Source organism: Gigantopelta aegis, chromosome 3 (assembly GCF_016097555.1).
Source record: "Gigantopelta aegis isolate Gae_Host chromosome 3, Gae_host_genome, whole genome shotgun sequence".
Taxonomy (NCBI): domain Eukaryota; kingdom Metazoa; phylum Mollusca; class Gastropoda; order Neomphalida; family Peltospiridae; genus Gigantopelta; species Gigantopelta aegis.
In genome coordinates this window covers 51,081,425-51,107,641 of record NC_054701.1, presented here as the reverse complement: position 1 = coordinate 51,107,641, position 26,217 = coordinate 51,081,425, and the positions used below count along the sequence as shown (strand labels likewise).

The window sequence follows — 26,217 nt, the reverse complement described above, 5'->3', positions numbered from 1 at the left end:
TACAAATCTCTGAATTTGCTACTACATGTAACTTAAATTTCAGATTTACAGTTCTTCCACGGGCAGCATGCTTTATAGCCTTATGGACGAGGAAACCATGTGTCATCGACTGCCTGTCACGCAGATCCGATTCCGCCCACATGCACCAGAAGAGAAACCCGAATACGTCCATATCATACTGGCTTCATGTAAAATATTCCGTATTAATATATATCTTTTTAAAATAAAAACTGTGATGTCATTCAGTATAGTACTACCAGGTGACACTGACATTATCGGCAGCTGTTATCGTCTGCTACGGGTGCTGTGTGACATAACCAAGCTCATACAAAGCTTAAGAGTAACACAATTTCATTGGTTTATCTTACATATTGACATCATATATTAACTACCAGATATGAGCTTTCATGTCACAAAAGTTAAAAACATTCACAAATGTCATTTATATCTAGCAAATATTTATTAAATATGTGGTGAAATCAGCTACATGTACCTATTAATGACATCCCTGATAAATATTTCATGTAAATCTTATGCAAATTTAGCAATATACTTTTGGATATACACAAATTTGTTCTAGCTTCTATAAGTATGTTTAGTAATACCATGTAAATGACTAAAATGGTTCCATGTTTATTAACATAATTAAATTTATTAATGAATGTATGGCATATAGATATACATGTAATAAACATGTACGTTGTTGTCATTTATTTAACACTGCAATAATTATGATAATGAGCATTATGATTCTGGTTGCTTCTACTTCAAGCAATTTAAGAAATGTCCTGCAAAAGTTTATGAAATAAACTAAAATTTCTTGTTTTGGATATACATTGTACAATGATGAAAGGTGCATTTATATATATACTCAGGCAAAAGTTATTGTGACATGGATTGTTTGGAGTAATAAATTTGTGAATGGATTTATGGATGTAAATCAGAGAAAATGTGCATGAAACAGGTCGAAGAAATGCAACCAAGCAGTTGCAGCGTTTGCATGCTCTGTGCAAGAAACATGCAATATCCGGGAGAAATGCTGTCCAGTGTTTGCCATAAAAGGCCAGACATCCAATCTCAAATCATTGCCACTCTGTGCAGCCTTCAGAAGTCCAGAAGACAGAAAAACACCATTAGTGAACTGTTTGATGCAATTTTGTCGTGCCACGCCTCAGTGAAAATGACAGATGGCGAGTCATAGGGATACTTGGATTCAACGTCCACAAAAACACCATATGGCACTTATGGCAACGATGTCAACAAAACAACCAGGTCAGGGACCGTCCCCGTAGCGACCAACCACCCGTGACAACCCCTCGCCAAGACATATGGATCCAAACCACGCATCTGCAAAACGGGTTCCAGCCAGCAACCCTCACAGCCCGTACCATCCCTTTCTCCAGCGTTTAGTGGCCTCAATGAGACGACAGTGCCAGGCCTGTATCAGTGCTCAAGGTGGACACACTCGCTACTGACTATGTGAACTTTGCTCTGGACCCCCTCTAGTGATGTGGCTCATTTGCATATGGCAGGTGTGCCCTTTTCATGGACTATTGCTCGTTTCCATACCTTCGGACATTTCTCTTTCCATGTTATAATGTTTCATACACGGCAGTAAAAACTTATCATCAATTATCTTTGTCTTTTGTTTGTCACAATAACTTTTGCCTTTTAGTATATATACATGTATTTAGATAAAACCCATGATATTTTGATGTGCTGACCATACATCATGTACTGTATCGGTGACAGATTAAGGAATTTAAAAAATGTGTATTTGAAAGTGTTACATTTTTAGTGTATTAAATACAGATGATTACCCTAATTCTTGCCAGTTAGATAAAAAGGGGCATAAACTATAAAGTGAGACAAAATGACAGGAATGCACCCCTCTGTATTGTACTATGTCTACTGATATATGTATTTTCAGATGCTTCAGGTCTTGTGAAATTCTGGCACTATACGACGGGGAAATGTCTTCACACCATCAATGAAGTGCGCCAGACTCTGGCATTAGCGGTGAAACCTGACGGGAGACACTTCGTCACGGCGGGAGCAAACACGCAGATCTACCTGTATGACATGGAGACCAAGCAGAAGATTCAAACCTGTGAACCCAGGTGCATCAATCTTACATACAGCTAGCATATGTACTGTCTGTAATTCCTAACTATAAAACAAAGGGTGGTGGGTGATAAAAGAATGCTCGGAAAATGTGGGGCATTAAAATGAAATTTGAGTGTTTCTCCCAGTTTGACAAACAGGGCAGAGACCAGTGACGGTACATGCATTGAATCAAGTTTTAAAGACAGTCTGTTACAAGTGAAGCTATTTGCAGTTCTCAGATATAAATCAGGAAAGCCGGAAGCTGTCTTGGTAGCTAGAAAGAATAGATGTTTAATGACACCTCAGCATGAAAAATACATCGGCTATTGGGTGTCTCGGCTTAAAATAGAAAGTTTATAGTTGAGTGCATTTGATGTTTGCTTTTAGAGTGTTTTTAGAGTGATATAAATCTTGTAGGCATACGTAATTGTTATTCTTCCAGCACAGGGGATAACAGTTTAATACAGCTTGAAAATGTAATGTTATTTCCAGACTATGATCTGGATTTATGTTGCTAGACATAAACATCCAAGACTGTCGACCACATGACATCTTTATTCCATTTCTGGAAACATTTATATTCTCCGGATGTTGTATCATCCCCGGATTTTAAAACTATAAAGTACTAGCTATTAATAAACAAAATATAATTTCTTAAACACTACAGAAAATAAAAGAGTTCCTTCTCTTGAATTTATATACTTGACAGGGTTTTTTTAAGTTCACAGGATATTGTGGGATAACCTGCTGCCCCTACAATGTTAATGGACATTATCAGCCGTCCTGCTTTATTACTGTAAATAATTCTGTAAAACCCTTGATTAAGTAGACTTTCCCATCTAAAATAACAAAACTGACCAATTACGTAGATCCAAAGAAAAGAATATTATTACTTGGGTATCGTGAGTGGTCGATTTTGCTCCAACATACTCTACCAATAGGCCTACAGGTAATAATGTGCATTTTTTCTTTGGATTTTTTAAGAGAGAATACTATGTATATACCATTTTGTTCTCTTGATGCAAATTGAAATCTATTTATTTAAATAGTTGATTATACTATCAAGTCATTTATGTTGTTTTACAAGTCTGGTTGATTAAAGCAAAGCGCCTTGTCATAAATTACTGCTTTTGTTTACACTGTGCATACAGTAGTTGGTCAGAGCTGACATCACTTCAACCCGAGCTATAGTTCCAGATGCGAAAAACGGAGAAAAATGGCTGCCTCCAGTTAGCAGGAATAATCACGTTTTTTTATTAACTCTAAAATTACGAGTTTTTCATTTCTTAAAGTGTCAGTATGTGTTGGTGGTCCGGGTATGCATCTTTCCAACACATACGGCTCATGTTTGAGTTTAGTCACCCTTTAAGGCCCAAGTGGTTGGGTGTTTAGGAGTGCTAATAGCTGTATAATGACAACAATACTTACTGGGCAGATATTTGATAAATGTTATGACATGTATGTCTGCCATCTTGATTTATTATTTTAGACTGTTTTTTATAATTTGCAGATATATTATATTTTAGTAATTTTCAAAACATGCTAACTATGTATCAACAGCAGGGGTGGGGAAAAATAAAATTGTCAATCGGTCACACGTGATGTCATCACTACCGGAGGGGGGGGGGGGGGGGGGGGGGGGGGGAAGAAAAAAGGAATACAAATAAAATTATAAAATCATTTAAAAGGTGATATTTGCCAAATAGTGTTTTAAAAACAAAATCATAGTGGCATTTGGGTATAATATCCGCCCGGTCCCCTCCATTATTATTTTTAGTTAGGGTTAGGGGTTAGGGGTTAGGGTTGGGGTTGGGGTTGGGGTTGGGGTTAAGGTTAGGGTTAGGGGAGGGGGGGGTTAAGGTTAGGGTTAGGGGAGGGGGGGACCGGGCGGATATTTTTCCGGCATTTGTATATTTTTATCTTGAATCATGAACGCGAAACGATAAACATCAAAACATGAAGAAAAAAAAATGTTTGATCACATCAGCGAAAAAACAAAATTGTATATATTTTACAAAATGGAATAAATAATATAAAAAAGGAATAAAGTTACACATTTTAACTCCCATATATGTATAAAAAGTACGAGTATTCAGTACTGTGTTCTAATAATTAATAAACAATAACACCGTTGGAGCGTTTGACAACTTGAGCTAGCACACGTTTAGACAAAACAGTTAATAACGGTGTCCCCGATTGGATGACATTTGACCTCTACTGGCTCTAGAGATAGCCGGGTTAGCTATTCCAGCTCACTCCTACTTGTAACAAAAAAAGAGGAAACCTTTTTTTAATTTTAAAATCCATTATAATTATTTCATACACTACATTGAACAGTCAACAATAAATGCATTTATAGATTATTTCAGTATATTTTATGCTATTTTAAGCAGTTTGTATTTCACAAAAGCCTCTTGCCTCTGACACTCGACCCGGCAGAGCTCCGAACACAGGCGTTGACAAGTGTTGATTGTGACCAGTTGCAAACTCTGGGTCCTTTGTTTTAATTGGAGTGTAATACCTTGGTAGCTTTCTCACCAAGGATGGTGTTATTGTAAATGTCTGTTTAATCTCTTGACCAGCTCAGAGGCTTTGACAAATGTCTAGCCTAGTGGCAGTGAATTGATACTATTGTAGGTCCGACTTTATGGCAAAATTTAGAATCACAGACGTCTGAAATACCAGTCAGTTTGACCACTATTTATTTATTATTATTTTAAATAATGCACAAGATACCGATGTCTGGGCAGGCCGATCCAACTGACGGATAGGAATTTGCTCCAATAATAGAAACGGACAGGTGCTTCGGACCGACAAGAATGACAAAAGTGGGACCGGCAAACACACGTTTTAAAATAATTATTTTGGTCTCAGAGATTGAGAATCAGTCCCAGACCGGTAAAAAAGGGCTTTTTCCCACCTCTGATCAACAGTCTAAGCCTAACATTTGACATGAAATTTACGTTTTCTAAGTCATATTACAAAATATTATATTTTCATAGCAAAAATGCCGCCAATTTAATCAGCTATTTTGAATGTTTGTTAATCCTGTATCTGACAGTATTACAAACAGTTTTAATGAACTCATAAACATCAGTTTTGTCACTAAGATCACGTTTTTAAGTGTTATAGTTCTGAAGGTACATGAATCCAATTTTAATGATGAGCTTTGGCCATTTTGAAAAAGGGCTGCCATCTTGTTCACACCAACTTTAGAAGATGTTACATTTTATTAAAAGATATTTTTTGCCTATGAACTAAACAAGTGAAAATGGTCAACAGAATGCAGAAAGATGGCACAAACCTGAATTTTTATATTGAGAAAAATATTCTTTTAGAGATTGCTGCTTTAATAATAAGGGAGTAGAACCTCAAATGTGATAATAATGCATTAAATATTATAGTAATATTGTTTTACAGTGATTCGAGAGATGTGATGAACGGTCACCGTTTCCGCGTGTTCGCAGCTCAGTACAATGTTACTCACCCCAAGCTGTTTATCACAGGAGGCTGGGATGACACAGTCCAGGTAAATTATACACAATTCACATCAGTTTGTTCAGCTCAATATATCGAGTTGTTAAGCTCAATGTATCAGTTTGTGAAGTTCAGTGTATGAGCTACAGACTATTTATACTTATACTCTTTCACCCATCAGTTATGGGAGTGAAAACTAGTACCGTATTTTCCCATGTATTATGCGCACCCCCCACTTTGAACGTTTATTCCAAGAAAAAAACCATGAACCACAATATAATGTGCACCGTTTTTTTAAACCACAAAATTGATGGTGAATATAAGATGTACTGTTTTCTCCCTGTCACCAAAATTAACGAAAAGCGAAAGCAGTGGTATATTCAAGGAACAAAACTTAGGTACTTGAGTACATAGAACTACATGTCACATTAAACATAGGTTAGTACTTGCGTACTTACACGTTACAGACTGACACATGCATAAATCAAAACAAAATGATATACCCATACACTGTAAATGACAAATAAATAAATGAAAACAAAAATATAGCATATTACATTTGGTTCTCGTGGCTAACATGAATGCGCAAGCTTTCTAAATTTATAGTAGTGTGGCATATTTCCGGTTTGACGGAAATGGCCGAATTAAATCTCATGGAAATTAAAAATATTTACAGTCCAGTTTTGTCATTTTTATGCACTTTTTGGCGAGGTATTCATACTTTTGTACATTTATTTTGCATTTATTACAACCATCACAAGTGAAATGCGATTTTTAAGAGGGTGTTGGCACTGTCAATAACCTGTAAAGTACCATAAACTACTGATCGGTGATTTTTTATGGGTGATCGCTGGACATTTTTAAAAGATAGTGTTTTCTGTTGTGTATAGTGCACACCCATTTTTAACCTGTATTTTCGGAGAAAAAAAAGGTGTGCATAATACATGGGAAAATATGGTAATTGTTATTCTGGGTGTATAATTTAAAACATACCGGTAATGAGAAGGAAAATTGATGGTAAATTAAGTAATCAAAAATATTAATGCAGTATATTTTGTGGGCTCAGTATTACTTGATTAGAAACTGGCGAGAGACGAAGCTATGCAGACCTGTCAATCTTCCCGGATTCTGCAGTTGAGTTTCCCAGTATATGATCAAGTCTCCCGTACTCTCACGGTGAGGATGTTTTACCTAGGATATTTTCTAAGCATAAAAAGAATTCAAGCTGTCGTGGCCATGTATTGACATTACAGAATTAGATATAATTCTGGTATATTTCACATGACATCAGTAATAAGGTTTTACTATTGATTAGTGAACATACAATGTTTACTGCATCGTTATGAAGATTTTAAATAAGTACAAATGTACCACACTACTGTCGCTCATAATAGTAAAATCTGATTATTAATTTATAAGATTTAGATAAATAAAGTCTTTAGGTACATACTTTTAATGATTTAAAGTGATCTATAAGTGTAATACCTTAAATGCATTAATTAATTAATTTATTTCAACTTATTTTCATGCTTATATCCAATTAAGATTCAAGCACGTGTTCTGGGCACACACCTCAGTTATCTGGCCTATCTGTTCAGGACAGTGGGTTTATATGGTTAGTGGTTATTGAGAGAGAGAAGAGGGTGTAGTGGCCTTACACCTACCCATTGAATCCTTCAGAACTCGCTCTGGGTTGGACCGGTACCAGGCTGCGAACCTACCAGCCTGTAGTCCGATGACGTAACCACTGCGCCACCGAGGCCGGTCATGTATTAATTAATGTTTAAACTTCTTGTTTGTGTGCTTAACATTTTTAGATAGAAGTGTTATTTTTAAAAATATGTATTAAATCATAATAATAATATTTAAACTTTTTAATTTTTATTAAAAAAAATTTCCCAAGATCTAAGGTTGACAGGAATACATGACATTATGTAGTGTTCATATAACTTAGTGTAATATTTTTTAAACTTGCAATTTTGTGTTATATCGTGTGCATTTAAAAAATCTCCTGTGTTTTGACAAAATCTCCTGCTTTTTCAATACACATATCCTGCTTTCTCTTGACTAAAAGGGTGGGACGTAGCTCAGTGGTAAAGCGATCACTTGATGCACGGTCAATCTAGGATCGATCCCCGTCGGTGGACCCATTGGGCTATTCCAGCCAGTGCTCCACAACTGGTGTAACAAAGGCCATGGTATGTACTATCCTGTCTGTGGGATGGTGCATATAAAAGATCCCTTGCTGCTAATCAAAAAGAGTAGCCCATGAAGTGGCGACAGCGGGTTTCCTCTCTCAATATCTGTGTGGTCCTTAACCATATGTCTGATGCCATATAACTGTAAATAAAATGTGTTGAGTGCGTCGTTAAATAAAACATTTCTTTCTTTCTCTTGACTAAAGGTTGACAGGTCTGGCTATGATATTTCAATTTTGTGATAGTATTGTTCTTTGCTTCGTGTACAAATAAATAGTTTTCTGATTTAATTAAATACAAAACTTTAATACAACCCACCGTTATTCATTTTGTATGTATTATAATGATTTAAAAATGTAATTTACATATTTTGCAGTATTGGGATGAACGCCAGGTGCATGCCCTGAAGTAAGTCATTTGGAAAGAAATATTTAGATATTTATATTATGGCAAGCCAGTACCAGATACAGCAGTAAATAGCTGAATATTTGACCATTGTGTTTCAGGCGAATGTCCATAAAAAGTACCAACCTCCAAGCACATATACCATGTGATGAATGGCAAACACAACTGTAAACGTGATCGATTATCTATTCATTATCTGTATGGTTTATATTAAATACCAACATGAATATTTTATTTATCAAAGTTACATGTTTGTAATGAATGCTTGTATTTTGTGAAAATGATATCAGTATATTTATAAAGGTGTATTCAAAGGATAAGATTGAAGAAACCAAATAACAAACTTAAATTATGAAAACAAGAAACGAAACAAAACAAACAAAAACATTGAGAAACCACATGTATATACTATGTGTTTTACTGTATGGTGATACATGAAACCTGATAACTGAGGCGATTAATATTGATCGATAGCAAATGCAATCACACTTTATGTTTGTTAGTAAATTACAATTTGTCGTTAATAAATAAAGGGTCACTCTCATGCAAGGTCATTACAATATTCAGGAAGTCATTTAGAAATTGTATTATTCCCATGGCTCTCACTTCGGGGAAATAAGACGGTTCCTAAACATGCTCAGTAAATTGTGTATGATCCTCAATCTCGTATTAATCTCTATGTCCATGTACATGTATGCGCTTGTATGCAGAATTAGTAATATGACAGCATTAAAACTTGAGATTATGTGTAAGACGTGGAATCCATTCGAGAGTGATGTAGACTATTCTAAAATGGTTAATAATATATTAGGTCTGATGTTTAAAACTTAAAGTTGCATGGTCCACTAAAACAAAACAAAAAATCATCGTCTATTGGATGTCAAACATTTGGTAATTTTCACATATGCATGTAGTCTTAAAGTTACATTCTCTGGTTACCATATTATAACATCATGTACAAATGTGAAATACAAGCTCAAATGCACTTTTAAAAAAGTTGTGTGTGTTCGCTATGAATGGATATCGTCAAACGTATGCTTGAATCATCGCCTGTGTCGCCATAGCTCGGCAAAGCACAAACAACAGCCTGTTGTCAGTTTCAGTTAACACGTGCGTTTGCCGATTTCAAATTGTAGGGTTCATCTCAAAAAATTAAAAGAGAAATCTTGCGCTGTACGAAGAACGTTCGGTTGAGGATACGGTACTAGAGTCTTTAGTTAAAACCGGTTTGATCATGACAACGTATTATCGACAGTCGTACCTTCACATTTCAGAATTGATATTTTATAAAGTGTTAGTAGAACTTTCAAAGTTTAGTTTGTATACTAGTAACACATTAATCATGTATATACTTTTAAAATAAAATATATTAAAGTAGACCATGAACGTTTTCACTTCTTAATTTTACGTGTTAAAATTGACAAATTCAAATAAATATTATTTCGTTTGGAAAGGGTAAAGTTGGGGGGAGGGGGTGGGTTTAACGGCATCGTTAAATAAAACATATCCTATCCTTCCTTCCATCTGCTGTTGGATGCCTAACATTTGGTAATTTTGACATATAATCTTAGAGAGGAATCGGGTGCATGTGCAGGGGGAGGGTATTGGAGGTTGAAACCCTTACTTGCCCAAGCTTAAAAAAATTTGTAATGTATTTTTTAGGGGAGCATGGCCCCATATAAACTTCGCTCAACACAGTCTATAACCCCAACCCCGCTGAAATCCCTGCACATGCGCCTTGGAAACCCGCTACATTTTTTTTAGCAAGGGATCGTTTATATGTACCATCCCACAGGCAGGATATCACATACCATGGTCTTTTTGTATACCCGCCGATGGGGATCAATCCTAGACTGACCGCGCATTTCCAAAAAACACCTTTTTAGGTCGAAGTAATGAATAAAAATAACATATAGTCTTGAAAAATGTTACGTAAATCGAACACAGTACCCTCTTCCGCTACCCCTAGAGCGTTACGTAATTAGTAACACCCCCTTACATGTAACGCGTATGCCAACAGCTGGCCACTGTCAAAATTTCAAGACAAATCCCCCAATCACCGACTCCTGGAAAGGCATTGTACCATACCTCTATGGATATAAATATGTTTTGGAGATATGAGACGACCCCTCAATCAAGACAGTTAAATTTGTTAAAAAACTGCGAAATCTCACGTGATCTCTTGTTGGGGAATTCTATACATGTGATAAGCAAATGAAAACCAAGATCAGTACGAGCCCGTCAAAAGTGTCCCACTTTCAAAATACTGGCTTTATTTTTGACCTGGATAAGCCAGCGTAGTGAAACCAATGCGGAGTGTGGCGTCATATATGCACCAAACGTAATTGGATTTTCTGTTCTATATGCTTAACTAATAAAAATATTCCAGGGAATGTAGTTTTAAAGAGGAAACCTGCTACATTTTCCCATTAGTAGCAAGGTATCTTTTATAGGCACCATCCCACAGACAGGATAGCACATACCACAGCCGTTGATATACCAGTCGTGGTGCACTGGCTGGAAAGAGAATTAGCCCAATGACGAGGATCGATGCCAAGCCGACCACGCATCAAGCCAGTGCTTTACCACTGGGCTACATCCCACCCTCACTAAAACAATGTATGGTACTTCTCATTCTAACTTACTGTGTGTGGCCTAGAAACTTTCATTTTCACCACTAGAGCACATTGGGCTTTTTAATGATCGGCTATTGGATGTTAAACAGTGGTAATTTTGATATAGAAAGGAAACCCACTATATTTTGTTCATTAGTCAGGCCCTAATCTAGCCGGCGAAATGAACATTTTCTTCATCGAAAGTCTGCTCAAGTCACTGAGTTGTTGGCAGTAGTTAGAAGTCAAAGTCGCCGTAATATTTTGGACCCAATCTGATTTCAAAAGCAAAATCACACAACAGACCTTAAAGGAAACATGACACGAGACCATATTATAGCTCATTTTAAAAGAAAAATGATATAAAAATAATATACAAATAACTTTATAACAATAAAATACGTGTAGTTAACTTAAAATGAAGAAATTACGCTAATCAGTATCAAAGTACGATTTATGCATATTTCTTCGTGAGCATTCGGAAAAAAAGGGAAGTGACGTCAGAGCCGCTGTACTCTTCCATTGTTGTTAACTGTTTATATATGGTGTAAGGGGCTTACGATCTGTTCAGTCCAACAGTGCCGTACTGCGCGGCCTTTGGGTGTAAAAATAAATAGTTTAAACGATCGGGATTGTCTTTTTATGGTTTTCCAAAGGATTGTATCCGAAGAAAGACGCGTGTATTTTATCGCAAAAGAAAAGATTGGACACCAACACCGCATAGTACTTTGGTGTCAGCTTATTTACAGCCCGGAGCCCGAATGTTACCCGGTTACAAAAACAGTACTCGGTTGCGAATGCCGAGGTGTACATTGTACATATTTGGCACAAAGATACACCTCAGCATGATGTATTTATATATGTTAAAACAAAAATATAGAATTTTTTATTTATTTATTTTTTTGGAAAAAAAAAAGATTTTTCATGTTAGGGCTGTAGGCCTACATAACAAAATCTGTATTCACCGTCCGAAGAAGGAAACGTCAACAAGTAATTAAATATGGCATATACAAACATGGGATTTGGCATGAGGATACATCTCAATACGATGTATTTAAATATGTTTTTAAAAAACGTGTAGAAAACAATAATAATTTTAAATAATGTTTTTAATCTTCGGGCGGAATACGTCACAAAAACGTTCCTCGTCGCCCGAAGCCCCAAAGCAACACGAAGTTCAATACAAAATAAACCACTACTGTCGGTGTCGAAATAACTATTATGTTTCATCCACGGGCTGACTTGAGAATCGGAGTGTTGTTTTAGTTAATTGGTCCTTTCTTTCCGTGGCCTGCACATGTGATTCCTGACTGGCAGGTGTATATTGCAGGGTATCGACCAGGTAAGTGATTACCACGGTCTAGACATACGTACAAAATACGTGCCAGTTTTTTTAAGATCACAGGGTATTGTGGCGTAACCTGTCGCGACTATAGTACAATGTTAATGGACATTATCAGCCGCCCTGCTTCATTACTGTAAATAATGCTGTAAAACCCTTGATTAAGTAGACTTTCCCATCTAAAATTACAAAACTGACCAATTACGTAGTACCAAAGAAAAGAAAATTATCACTTGGGTATCGTGAGTGGTCGTTTTTACTCTAACGCACCCTACCAATAGGCCTAATAATATGCTACTTTTTTATGAGAGAAAAATACTATAACCCCATTTCGTTCTATTGATGCAAATAGAAATATATTTAGTTTAAAAGTTGATTATACTCTCAAGTCATTTATGTTGTTTTACAAGCCAGGTTAATGAAAGTGAAGCGCCTTGTCGTAAATTAGAGCGTTTGTTTACACTGTGCATACAGATTTCATTATGTACAGCCCGAACATAAAAAATGCGATATTTTCTAAAAAAAAACAACCAAAAAATGTTTGTCCTACATTTATATTTTTTACATATTTAAATACATCATATCGAGGTGTATCTTTATGCTAAATATGAACAGTATACACCTCGGCATTAGCATCCGAGTTTTGGTTTTGTCTCCGGGTTACTTTCGGGCTCCGGGCTGTAAATTGGTCGACCGGTCTGGCACCATCAGTTTCTCCACCCTCCGACTCGCTATCCGTTTTTTCTTCAGTATCACTGTTGTAAGTAAATGTGTGTCTTTCTTCATTTACTAACAGCTCATATTGATACGGCAAAACGTTTTGCGAATTAACACTCATTGTTTTGGTAAGCTGTGCAAGTCTTAGCTTCTTTATGAGTGGTACGGACTAATGCTTTTAAGTGTAAGGCTTCAGATCAAGCGACGCGTCTCTGACGTCACGGACCTCGTGATTGCCCTGGTCATTAAAGATCGGCAATTTCCGCTAAGAGCTCGTATCTGGGGTTCTTTTATGGAGATATTTTAAGTAATTAATTTATTATAATTTTTTTTTTTTAGGTGATTCAATTTATAATTAATTGTACATGGTTGGTGCCAAATATGGTTTACGTGACATGTTTCCTTTAAGACCCCAACTTGTCTATTGTCATAGCTCACTTTACACCATATTTTTTATTTTAGCACCAATCTGTACATCGACGTATGTGGCACCATTTGCAGTGACCTGTCAAGCGTTCATTAATTCTCTGCCACCTTCATTTCAGTAATGCCAGAGAATACAAATTATTACTTTTATTTTAACGTAACACATTCTTAACTACTTAATAATATCACGTTTTTAATGAAACATACAATTGTTTTGTTCAATGTTTTTTACCAGAAGTAGTAGTATTTTATATCAGAACATTATGATTAGAACTGAGTGTATAATTTGGAATTTTTCTGAATAAATAAGGAACATGGCAAAACGTTATGAATTGTACTGATAAATGTTCATGCACTTTGCCTATTTTTATGAAAAGGGAGAAGTAACTTCTCTTACTTTTTCAGTTCTAGACTAGGGCCTGATTAGTAGCATGGGATCTTTTATATGCACCCTCTTGTGGAGCACTGATGAATTTTACATCCAGAAACAAAGTTTTCCACAAACATATAATACAGTGCATTTAATGGTGACACATTATTCTAACTCATGAAGCTCATGGAATGCTACCAAATATTCTCTCATAAGGAATTATCCAATAATGTTATGAGAAATGTCAGAAATATTTTATTTTATTAATCCTCTACCGGTTCAACTGAAAGGGACTACAGGTTTCATCTCTATCCTTCTGTCTATCTGTCTCACATATAGTTTTCCACACTTGTCATTTGTAATGCTTCAAGATATTGAGGTGCAATTTTATGTATAGCATTATTATGTACATTTACAGATCAAGTGACAGATAATTTTTGACAGTTATGGCCTTAGATACAAGAATGTGTTGGGCCCAGTAGGAGACATGTATTGCTTCAGCAGTAGCCTACTCTCAAGATGCTTGTTTTTATTGTTAGTTAATCTTTTTACCGATTGTTGGGCCTAAAGGGCCAGCTACACAATACAATAGAATCGGACCGAGTCAATCGCACGAGTCAATCGAACCGATTGAATCGGAATTGTTGCCACATGGTATTTGTCAATCGTATGAAACGTAACATCATTGAAAAACATCCTTGCTGTAACCATGGTATACAATGTCATGTATTGATAAGAAGGCAGCTGTCGTAACGTTTCTGTCTTTATATAAATGACTGGACACACCTCACAAAGAGATGTACCCCTGATACAACTCTATGAGCTGTTGGGTCTGTGCCGACGATAAGTGAACAAAGTTTTCTGCCATTACACTCAGAACATGGAGGTTATCTGTGCCATGATCTGATTGGTCAACGTCCCCAAACGTCCAATTCAATCGTATGAAAATAGTACAGGTTCTAAACTTCGACGCGTAGGAGTGACTTGGGCCGATTCAATCGTATGACATGTTACAATTTGCTTGTTAGCACTGCAATCCAATAGTGTTCTCCCTAGCTTGTTTTAGCATGGTGCAGCACCATGCCTCAGTAGTCTAGCACCATCTTGCCTCAATCAGCGCCATGCTGCCCTGAAATTAAACAAGCCTTTTTCAGCAATTAATTATAAAATTGCCTTTATGAAACGCCCAAAAAGTTATTATTAATTAATAAAATATGCCTTTTATACATGTATCTTTTGCCATTCATTTATTAAAGCAAGCACATAAATTACATTAATGTTTATTATAATTAATTTTTTTATTATTTTTAATGAAAAACAAGTACCCCGAAAATAGTGAAAATGCCCCAAAAGTGTTTGGTCTACCATGCCTTGCCTAATTTCTAGGGAAATCACTATCCGAGTCACTTGTATCGTGTAGCAGGGCCTTAACTTGATAGGGTGTCTACATGTATATATATCTTTATGTGTATGTGTTCATTGTTCTTGGCTCAATTCAACAAAGGATGGTTTATTTGACTTGCTGCTTTATTTTGGTTTTCAGAAGATTTGTTGGTCCACATATTTGTGGTGATGCTCTTGATATTGATCCAATTCACAACCACATACTGACTGGGTCTTGGAGAAAAAATGCTGTACTGCAGGTAGTATATAATATACATTTATTATCCACTAGTTCAAGATATTCAGGGAAATATAACCAGTATGACCTACGTGTGTCATAATGATTTCACGTGTACAACGAATGACGTCATGTGAAATGACGTCATAACTTAATGCGGCTTCCTCAGTGTAAACGCTTATACACGTTTCGTCTTTTTTTATTTACGTTTGAAACGTTTTTACATGGTCCTAGCTTGTTATTCGTGAAAATAATATTTTCGATAATGTGAATAATAAAGAAATTATTACACTTGCGTGTGAATCATACTGATTTTACGAAACTCATGTCAGGGTTCCTGTAATACCCTTGCTCTTGCTCGAGTTGTCCGAGACGAGGCTTGTCGAGTCCCTGACATCATATTATGTACCCGAGGGTGGAATAGCCCTGTCCCACATGGATACATAATGGAGGATTATTTTTCTCCCATCCAGTAGATGAAAAAAAAGCATTTTGGGAAAATGTGAAAAACCTAAAAAAAATTGTTTTATCTTACAATAAAATAATCATAACCATTGAAAAGGTCGTACCCAAAAATGGATAATATAATTTCATTATGACAGCAGGTTTCCTTGTTTTTATGAAATATAAAAAGCATTTCTTGTGTTATTTTGCCGTTTACGTGACGTCACCCAATGTTAATATCAGCTCAAACTATAGAAGTCACGTGGTCATGCAAGACCAATTTATTCCGCATGGGCTGAAGTCATGGAATACACCTGTCTTGGAATACGTCTGTCATGGAATACACCTGTCTTGGAATACGTCTGTCATGGAATACATCTGTCTTGGAATACGCCTGTCTTGGAATACACCTGTCATGGAATACACCTGTCTTGGAATACACGCCTGTCTTGGAATACGCCTGTCTTGGAATACGACTGTCTTGGAACACGCCTGTCTTGGAACTCGCCTGTCATGGAACACGCCTGTCTTGGAATACGTCTGTCATGGAATACGTCTGTCTTGGAATACGCCTGTCTTGCATGGCTAGGGATGGGAGAAAATAATCTCTATTTATTACCCCAGCGGTCGCTCATAATGGGGAAAATATTTTAAATATTTTCTGAATGAGAAATATTCTGCACTGGTGTAATGAACACTCTAATTGGACGAAATGAGGCTTACAAACCAGTGACATTGTCAGTAATAAATATGATGTCATCACGATTCGGTAAACACACAAAATGACGTCACACAGTTTAAAGCATTTGCACTTATGGCTCTCTGTTTTCAGTGTTAAAATAAAAACTTAGTTTAATGCAATTCATTATACATTTTTTAACAATATAAATAGAACCTTGGTTTTTGAAAATTATTTGTGAACGGGATTAAAATACAAAGTTATAGCAATAAACAGAACAGTGTGTAAAATGTTGTACATTGTTTCTATGTATGTGTATGTATATATTGAAAATAAAGGCTTTTAGAGAAAAACTTTTTAGCAGGGGTAATAACTTCGGTACCAGTTATTATCAAATTTATGTATGTCCCACGTGAAATAATTTTCAATTGTCACAATCTTTAGCTAGTGACAAATGAAAATTATTTCACTGGTAACTCGTTTATTATCCTCTACATGTATGTATGCTATTGGCTGGATCTTTCTGTCAAGGGCTATATGCTACATGTATTTGGCCAGAACCATAGCAATTATGTTTAACATTTCTGCTTTTTGGTATACAGAATGTAATAAGAGTGAAATATGAAAGTAAGGTACATGTACTGTTCACGTTGATCAATATTTGCAGGGACATAAAGCTATCTGCTGGGGTGGGGAAGTTAGTACAAGCACACACTTTAAAACCACCCAAAAAACCCACCCAGCCCTATATTCATATAAGACAGGAAAATATTGTACACTCTCTTACAACCATAAACTTCATACACAAACTCTGCATGATTTTTTATGAATCCATTATTTACATATTATGTGTGTATATATATGAAGGTAATGAATGAAATGATTGTGTGAAATAATGTCACTGGCAGGTCATACCTAATTGTTTTTCAGATTTGGGATTTTCCAAAAGGTGAAAAAATAAAGGATGTTCCGCAAGATACACTGAATACAAGCCAGGTATTGACATTCAGAACTGCATGTACATGCCGCTTGTTTTCCCCATGTTGTTTCTTATACAAGTTTATAGTCTGCGTAGACGTCAAGTGGTATAAATATTATGCACTATAAACGAGTGCAATAAATAAAATGGGAAAAACAATTGGTATTAATGTATGTTGTTATGTATTACAAACAACTTTTTTATGTTATGATAAACAAAAGTTTAATTAAATATGTGTAACACAACTTACTTTACCTGGAAAGTTAGTTGAATTTTGTATAATTGACAGAATAATTGTGACTCCAAATTGCAACATAAAAATATACAATTTTCAGAGAGGAACAGATGTCATATTAAAATCTTACAATCTTACAATGGTATTAATGGTTTTTTGTAGAGTATTTAAGGAGAGTGTGTGGGTAATCGCACCTAACTACATTTATTACATACCCATTTAATCTTACTTTAGTAATAAAGACCATTTTGACCATGCAATAATAAAAAAAAATCTTTCACAGTGTAATAAAAATCCTGCATGTGTAGTTCTCATTTACTCAAGTGACATCATATCCCAAGACAGGTCACTCAGCATTTCTGAGCAAGTGATTTCTCACAATTTTGTCATTCCCATTCCCAGTATTTTTCTAGTATATGTAAATAAATTATTTGAATGACAAATTTAGTTCCAGTGAATGTAATTGTTGACAAATGAATATGGTACCACGTTGAAGACAAACTGTAGTAACTACTGTTCTTTCTGACATATTAGGAGAACTATATGCTTATTATTATTTTTTATTATTATTTAACTTTTTTTAAAATTCATAATCATACTGTTAATACAATAACTTTACATAACAGATCCAGTGTGTATAAATATATATATAAATGTGAAATGTATACACAAAATACTAACAACAATATCAATACTAGTCCTGGCCTTAAACAAAAATACAGAAAGAAAGTCAACCCCCACAATATGTGGACATTATAAATTAAAAAGATCTATACAGTCGGACCTCCTTATCTCGATCTCTGTAAACTCATTATCCCAGGAGATAGGGAAATGGTTCCATGACATCATTTTCATCAAAACACTGACATATTAGGAGAACTATATGATTATTATGAGAACTGTGTTCATTATTACGAGAACTGTTGATTATTATGAGATATCTGTTGGTTTTTTATGAGAACTGTGTTGATAACTAGTTATGAGAGCTGTTAGTGTGAGAACTGTATTATTATGTGAGGTCTGTTGATTATTATGAGAACTGTGTTTATTATTACGAGAACTGTTGATTATTATGAGATACATGTATCTGTTGGGTTTTTATGAGAACTGTGTTGATAACTAGTTATGAGAGCTGTTAGTATGAGAACTGTATTAATTATTATGTGAGGTCTGTTGATTATTATGAGAACTGTGTTTATTATAATTATGACCATGGGCTTCATAAAATGTTTAAATTCTATAACCAGGTACATAATACTTAAACAATGAATACTGGTATGATCATGTGGCCTAGTTAAATTGCATTTGCCAGTGTTAATGGGTAAACGATGAGGAATTGTCTATAACATATAGCTCTATTTGACAGTACACATTATGTGAACGTTTCTATGCCCATAAACGATTAATAATAACCGGGTCATAAGTTTCAGTTCAGTTCAAACGGGAAAAAGGTGAACATGTTTTCTATAATGGAGACCATGAAAGTGTGCTTTCCCCTTGAAGTCTGGATGTCGACCATCAAGAATGATAATTAAAATTTTTATCTTGTAGATTACATGTTCTAATACCGTTCTTGTGCTTCATAGTAATAATCACAATATTGTTTTCTAGTTATACTGTGCTCAGTGGCTTGGAAAGGACAGCATTATTTGTGGTGGTAATGGTGAAAATATGGCACGGATTATTGACAGAGGAACCTTAAATGTAAGTGAATCCTAATTGTAAAATGTTTTAATGTATTCATCTGTATTCCGACACCTTGGACACATTTCAGTAGAGATACATATATGTACAGTTCATATCAGAGTAGGTGTTATAGTAAAGTACTGTTACAAAGAAACAAAGAAAGAAATGATTTATTTAACTACACTCAAAACATTTTATTTACAGTTATATGGCGTCAGACATATGGTTAAGGACCACAAAGACATTGAGAGAGGAAACGCACTGTTGCCACTTCATGGGCTACTGTTTTCGATCAGCAGCAAGGGATCTTTTATATGCACCATCCCACAGACAGGGTAGTACATATCACAGCCTTTAATATACCAGTTGTGGTGCACTGACTGGAACAAAAAGTAGCCCAGACTGACCGCACATCGAGCGAGCACATTATACCACTGGGCTACGTCCCGCCCAGTATTGTTACAGGGCTCAGACTGAATGACGACACCATTGAAATATAAATTGCCATAGGTCAGGAGCATCACCAACGACACTTTTGAGTCCTCAGTGATGGCAAAATGTATACTTCTCATACATGTACATTATCTGCCAGTATATAATATTTGTACATACAGCAAAATAACATTTGTCATATTTATTTGCTGCAAAAGTCACTTTTTTTTAAAATTGCCACAGGCAGGGTCAAAATTGCCATTGGTGGACCGTGCTAATTTTTTTAAACAATGCTGTGGGAGACAAATTCTTAAGTACAAGCCTTGCTGTTATAATGGATTGGAAGGGACCATGATAATTAGTTTGTTATACATTAGTAGTAGTAGTAGTAGTAGTAGTAGTACAGGGCCTTTTTGTTTGGGGGGCAACTGAGTAGTCAATAATCTAAAACTCCTTAAACAGTTAAGAAGAGAATTTTCTTAAAGTTTGTATAATTTTTTCGCTAGCTAGGGCCCTGTAGTAGTTGTTCATTGTAGGCATTTTGAAAGTGGCCATGTTGTTTTGTCTCATTCAACAGTAGACTCCATACATGTAGCATACACAACTTTTAACACAATTTATGATCAACAAAAACACCTAAATAGAATTTCAAATTAAAAGTATTAATTAAACATGTATATTTAAAACAAATTATATTATCTTTTTTTTTCTTTTATGAAGTTCTTATATTTGTCTTCTTACTTTGTGGCAGTCTCATAACTTGCAAAACTGTCACAATGTCAATGATACAATTACACAGATACATGTACATGTCTACATATGTTTTTGCTTTGGGAATTTTTTTCCGCTCTACATTTCTTGATGTGTTGCCAGTGATATTCAGGGCTCGACCGTAATGATTTGCCACCCACTTCAATTTGTTTAATAACTGCCGTGGGTGAAACGGCCCACTGATGGCAGTTTTTAGCCTCCGGCCCTGTGGCAATCTTTTGTAAAACAATTTACTTCTGCAGCAAATAAACAGGGCTGAAAGTTTATTTTGTTGTATAGTCTATTTCAAATGTGTTTACATTTTGGTGTGTGTACATTTTGCCATTGTTGCGGTGCTTTGCTGACGGCAGTAATTTTTATCCCATGGCATAGAAGTGCCGTTGGTCACACCCCTGACCTGTGGCAATTTATATCTCAACAACGGCAATTGTGTTGGTGCCATCATTAAGTTGAAACCCTAGGTATGTAGTCATCAACTTTGTTGATTGTCACAAGAAATGGTTCTTTTGAAACCACCCATTTCAATACATGATAAGGCCACATGATACCAAGCACAATGGGCCATGTTAATTGCTATCAAGATGAAAACTGATTTTATTCTTTTTTGTCATATCCTTGATAACGGCTTAGTCTTGTTTTAAATTTGAAATTATTGTGTAATGTATTGGATGATTTTTTTTTCCATGTGGTGGGTAGAAAGGCCAGTGTTATATTCTTTAATCAAAAGTGTAGGCTGTACCGAGTACCATGTGATTATTGTTGGATACTGTTGAAATGGCAAGAAAAAGTGAAAGGGACTTATTAATGGTGCTTGGATCATTGAAACAAACAATTCCCCCAACCCTTCTCAGCCAGTGCCTCATAACTGGTATATCAAAGGCTATGGTGTGTGCTGTGCATATAAAAATAGCCCTTGCTGTTAACTGGGAAATGTTCAGACTTCCTCTAAATTGTGCATATCAGAATTATCTCATGTTTGATAGTCAGTAGCTTATTAATAATGCAAAAAAGTGTAACCTTTTTATATAACTTATAACAATATTTTTTTCTGGATTTTATTGGATTGATGATTAGATGTGTGACATGACAGTTTGATTGAAATCCTCTTGTTGCATGTGATCATATATTATGAAACCTGTTAATAATAAATGGCTCAATCATGTATATTGGTGTGTGTGCTGTTGTTGATGTTTGTTGGTGTTTCTGATGAACTCATTTCTTTGTTACAGACGACGGGCCAGCTAGTTGACCTGCCTCAAGGTGTCTACTGCATCGACAATGACCGGCAGGGAAACCATGCCAAGATAGCCATCGGCTGCAGCCACTTCATCTTCCTGGTACGAAACGAAAAGAGGAATGCTTGAGGTGATGATAAATCACTGGAAATAAGGGGAAACTTTAACATTAACTTGATCAGTCAGTCCATTTTTGTAAAAGAAAACTCGTTCACAATTATTGCAAACTACATGTAAACTAATTTTAGATATATATAAAAAAAGTTTATATTATTATTTCTCATAATGCTGATACACAAAAAACTAACAAATTGTATTGAAATTTATGTTTTATGATGAAAATCGGTGTCAGATATAAAATAAACTGGATTTTATAATACAAATTAAAGTGATATTTATTGTAGTTATGAACATTGTATTTTAATACCAGTGTGTGAAATAATGAAGTTGTTATACATGTAATTAGTTTCATAAAGTGTTTGGAGAAACAAAATATTGAATAAGCTGAAATAATACAAAATAAAACTAGTTATTGAGACCTTGCATGCAGAAGAGTGTAGGTGAGAGTTGTGGTGCAGAACCATCTTTGTTTTTTCATTTTATTCTTGGGATTATAAGAAAATATGTTTTTTTACAAACATTGTTATCGGTAACAGCACAGTGTGAATAATACTAATATGAAATGTAATGTTATGTTTTCCCTTTTCTCATTACAATTTATGAGATTTTATCGCTCTCTCGTGGAAGTTGAGTAGGCTTGACACTGGTGTTTTCGTTACTCAGAATTACTGCAAGTCGTGTATACACACTATAATACATGACACAAACACTGATAGCACTTTGACAAGACCAAGCTGGAGAACCTTTACATCAATAAATAAAACCGGAATGGAAACGGGAAGCTTCTCCACAAGACTTGCCAGATGAATACTACATGCACATGTATGTCGTATTAAACATGGTTCAGGTGTTAAGATACACGATACCTCATGTTAACCTGTAAATTATGTGTGAACACATCTCTAACACAAATGTGATGTAAATGTGTACAATTATTAACTGTTAATTTATCTACTACCTCGCCTACCAATTTACCATGATGGTAAGGTTGTGCATCAGATTAGTATTTATACTAAAAAGGAAGGGAAAAGAGAGAATGTATAGATAGTGAAATACAAAACTAAATCACTTTGCTTTACAAGTTTCAACATTCCACATATGCTTTAAAGACTTATTGTGTTTTTAACATACATGGATCTTATACTTTATTTGCCTTGTTGTTATATTTATGATTGCAGTTTGTGATACTTTTATCAGGGTCATTTGTGGATGAACTCATAGGCCATGTTCAAAAGTTGTGTGTAATTTGTTCTCAATGAGAGTAATAAAGGCTGTTCTCGAAGTGATCACCTGGAGTGGAGTTCACTTGCAGCATTAGGCAGTTTGCCAAAACATGACATGTTTCACATCTTTCACTTGCAGACATTTTTGTCTAATTTTGTTAGATGCAAAATGCTAACTGATAACAATATTATTGCAATCTTGCTAACACAAATTAATAGCTCTTTGTAAATTTTATTTCATCAGTGTTGAAGTTCTGAACCATCTAAAGTTTGAAGAGAATCGATGAACCATTCTTATGTACAGATTAATGTGCTTGTTTCATAAAGAACAATTATTACACTGCAGAAAGATTATCGAATAGTAATTGGTTCTTGTCTAACTCAATAACATCCACAAATGGCCCCCAGAACTGAGTGCCTAAGTTATTTACAGAACATATTCCGTCCACAAGTTTTCTGTTAAATTTATTGGTTACTTATTTTGTATAATTGGTTCTTGATTTTGTTACTTTTTATATAGTGTTCTTTTGTCTTGAGAGTTATATTGATAACAACAGATACTTGTGCTTTCACATTGTAGTGTTGGAAGTAACATCAGTTACATGTACCTGTATTTAGATTGTGCTAACTGTTTTAACTGCTAATGATGCATTTATAGGAAGTTGTATGGACTCCGGTCATAGCCTCTTTATTTGAATCATTAATTTTGCTCATGTACATTTTCACAGAGTATGGTATTCCACTGGTTGGAACAAGTTCAGGTATTGGCGTGCATGCATTTTAGTCCAATCAATTTATGTGAGGGAGTCAACCCACAACAAATTGCAAAAGAATTTATTTCTTCACCATTCACCAAACATAAAAAAAAGTCTTCCAAAATTCAAGTAGTGGAACGGTGCCTAATTTGCATAAATCCAATATGACCACCACAAGATTAGTCATTATGCAATTTTTATCAATTTTCACCTCTAACCAAACTAATTTCAGTGTTTCCAATTTCAATACTTTTAACATTGTATTTTTTTCATAATTTTTAATATTTTGTACATTTAAGTCAATGTTACATGTAGATAAATAATCGAAAATGGTATACATTTGTAGAATACTTCCTCTTTATATATTGTAGTCATGGTACATTAGATTAATTTTATGTTTGGAAAATAAAACACTTGAATTGCATATTACAAAATATGGTAAAATAAAATTAATTCATGGACAAGAAAAATATTAATTCATTTTGGAATAATTATTATCCAAGCATAATCTAAAAACCTCATTTTGCAATTACACGTAACAGCCTCTGGCATTTCCTTTGAGGCTGGCTCCTTGTATGTTAAGACTGGCAGGTACTTCTTCCCACTTCTTCATACCATTCCCAGTCCTCTGGATTCCTGCGATCTCTCTGTGTGTCATCCACACTGCTGTTATGTCAGTTAGACGCGCATGCTATGGACATGGCAGTTCCCGAGGTTGGGGGAAGCACTGCTGGCTTCACACAATATCATAATGTACTTCTGCCTACCTTCTGATAAATGTATTGCAGTTTAAGGACATCCAGCTTGTCACCTTCAGAGCTTCTAGAATGTTTATGAAATACACAAGCCATGAGATCAGTTATTTTAAAACTTTACTAGCCACAATTAAAAATTCACAAGCCCTACTTTACTTAAGTTAATACAATTTTACTAAATAATTGAAATAATTAGATATGTCACCTAAAGAGGGACATAGAGCTTAAAAACACCAACATAAGTGGGTGGGGTGGGGGCAGTATATTCATAATTACAAAATAGACTTAACTGCAGCATTTGACCGAAAAATTCACAAGCCGTCAGCCATGACAATAGTAGTTATTTACTAGCCCAACATTGAATATCACTTGCCATGGGCGTGGGTCTACCATAGTCTAGAAGCCCTGCACCTTGTAAGCAAATTATGGTGTTCTCCCAACTGCTATTACGTGTACATCTGTTTTTGTGCTGTTTCATTTACTAAACACTTCTGGTTTGTGTGTCTCAGCTTCAGTCCAAGTCATTTGTAACAAGGATAGTTCATTTAATTGTTTTTATAGCTGCAGCAGTGGCAATATGCATACATGTGCCTAGTAGATGTGCATAGTAGTAGATAGCATCTACCTAGACATGTTCTGCGTAACACTGTGGTTTGTTACTCAATAGAGTTATATGATGAACCTTTGCTTATTCTCTTTGATAGAAAGAAAATCTTTTTGTCCTTGCTCCAGCACACATTCCTTCTCTTCGTTGCTGTGTTGTGTCCTTTGTACTTGGTTCTTATAAATGGCCATCAAATAACACTACTGATCAACCATACTGACTTGTCACATATCTAATGTACTGCTGTCATATCTTACAACATGTTGAACCCTGATCCCACGCAATTCTATGTAACAGTGCACCTGCATCTAACATATATTGGAGGGCAGGACGTAGCCCAATAGTAAAGCGCTCGCTTGATACGTGGTCGGTTTGGGATCAATCCACAATGGTGGGCCCATTGGGCTATTTCTCATTCCAGCCAGTGCACCACAACTGGTATATCAAAGGCCGTCGTATGTGCTGTCCTGTCTGTGGGATCGTGCATATAAAAGATCCTTTGCTACTAATGGAAAAATGTAGTGGGTTTCCTCTCTGACTATGTCAATATTACCAAATGTTTGACATCCAATAGCCGATGATTAATAAATTAATGTGTTCTAGTGGTGTCGTTAAACAAAACAAACAAACATATATTGGACATCCCCTGGCTTACACAAAGGCCAATCAGATGACAAGCTGAATTTTCTAGAAATACAAAGATTTTGTCACGAGGTTAGCAGAATTACATCAAGTGTGAAGCCAGAGTCACTTTCTCTAATTAAAGCATGTGCCAAGTCCACACCATGCACATCTATATTCAAGTTCAACAATGGATGGCACACAGTGATTGCATAAAAACATAGCATTGGGAATGGTACAAACAAAGGAAGGAAGTACATGCCAGTCCTAACACAAAAGACCAGCCCCGATACAACTGCTGGAGGCTGTTAGGTTTAATTGCAAATTGGGATATAGTACCCAAGAGTGTTTTTGCAGAAAGAATGGGCTACATCATTCTACTGGATATGGACATTGCAGAGATG

General features: G+C 35.5%; 1 protein-coding gene across 1 annotated transcript in view; it reads left to right on the top strand.

Annotated features, from left to right (window-relative positions):
• Positions 1–25,639, top strand: part of LOC121368201 (POC1 centriolar protein homolog A-like) — a 34,544-nt gene extending 8,905 nt beyond the window's left edge. The window contains exons 3-10 of the mRNA XM_041492833.1: positions 44–188; positions 1,931–2,120; positions 5,527–5,635; positions 8,158–8,189; positions 15,197–15,296; positions 17,328–17,393; positions 19,223–19,315; positions 21,730–25,639. Of these exons, the coding sequence (XP_041348767.1) occupies positions 44–188; positions 1,931–2,120; positions 5,527–5,635; positions 8,158–8,189; positions 15,197–15,296; positions 17,328–17,393; positions 19,223–19,315; positions 21,730–21,864 (870 nt within the window). The 3' untranslated portion in view covers positions 21,865–25,639. The remainder of the gene's footprint in view (positions 1–43; positions 189–1,930; positions 2,121–5,526; positions 5,636–8,157; positions 8,190–15,196; positions 15,297–17,327; positions 17,394–19,222; positions 19,316–21,729) is intronic.
• The last annotated feature ends 578 nt before the right edge of the window (positions 25,640–26,217 follow it).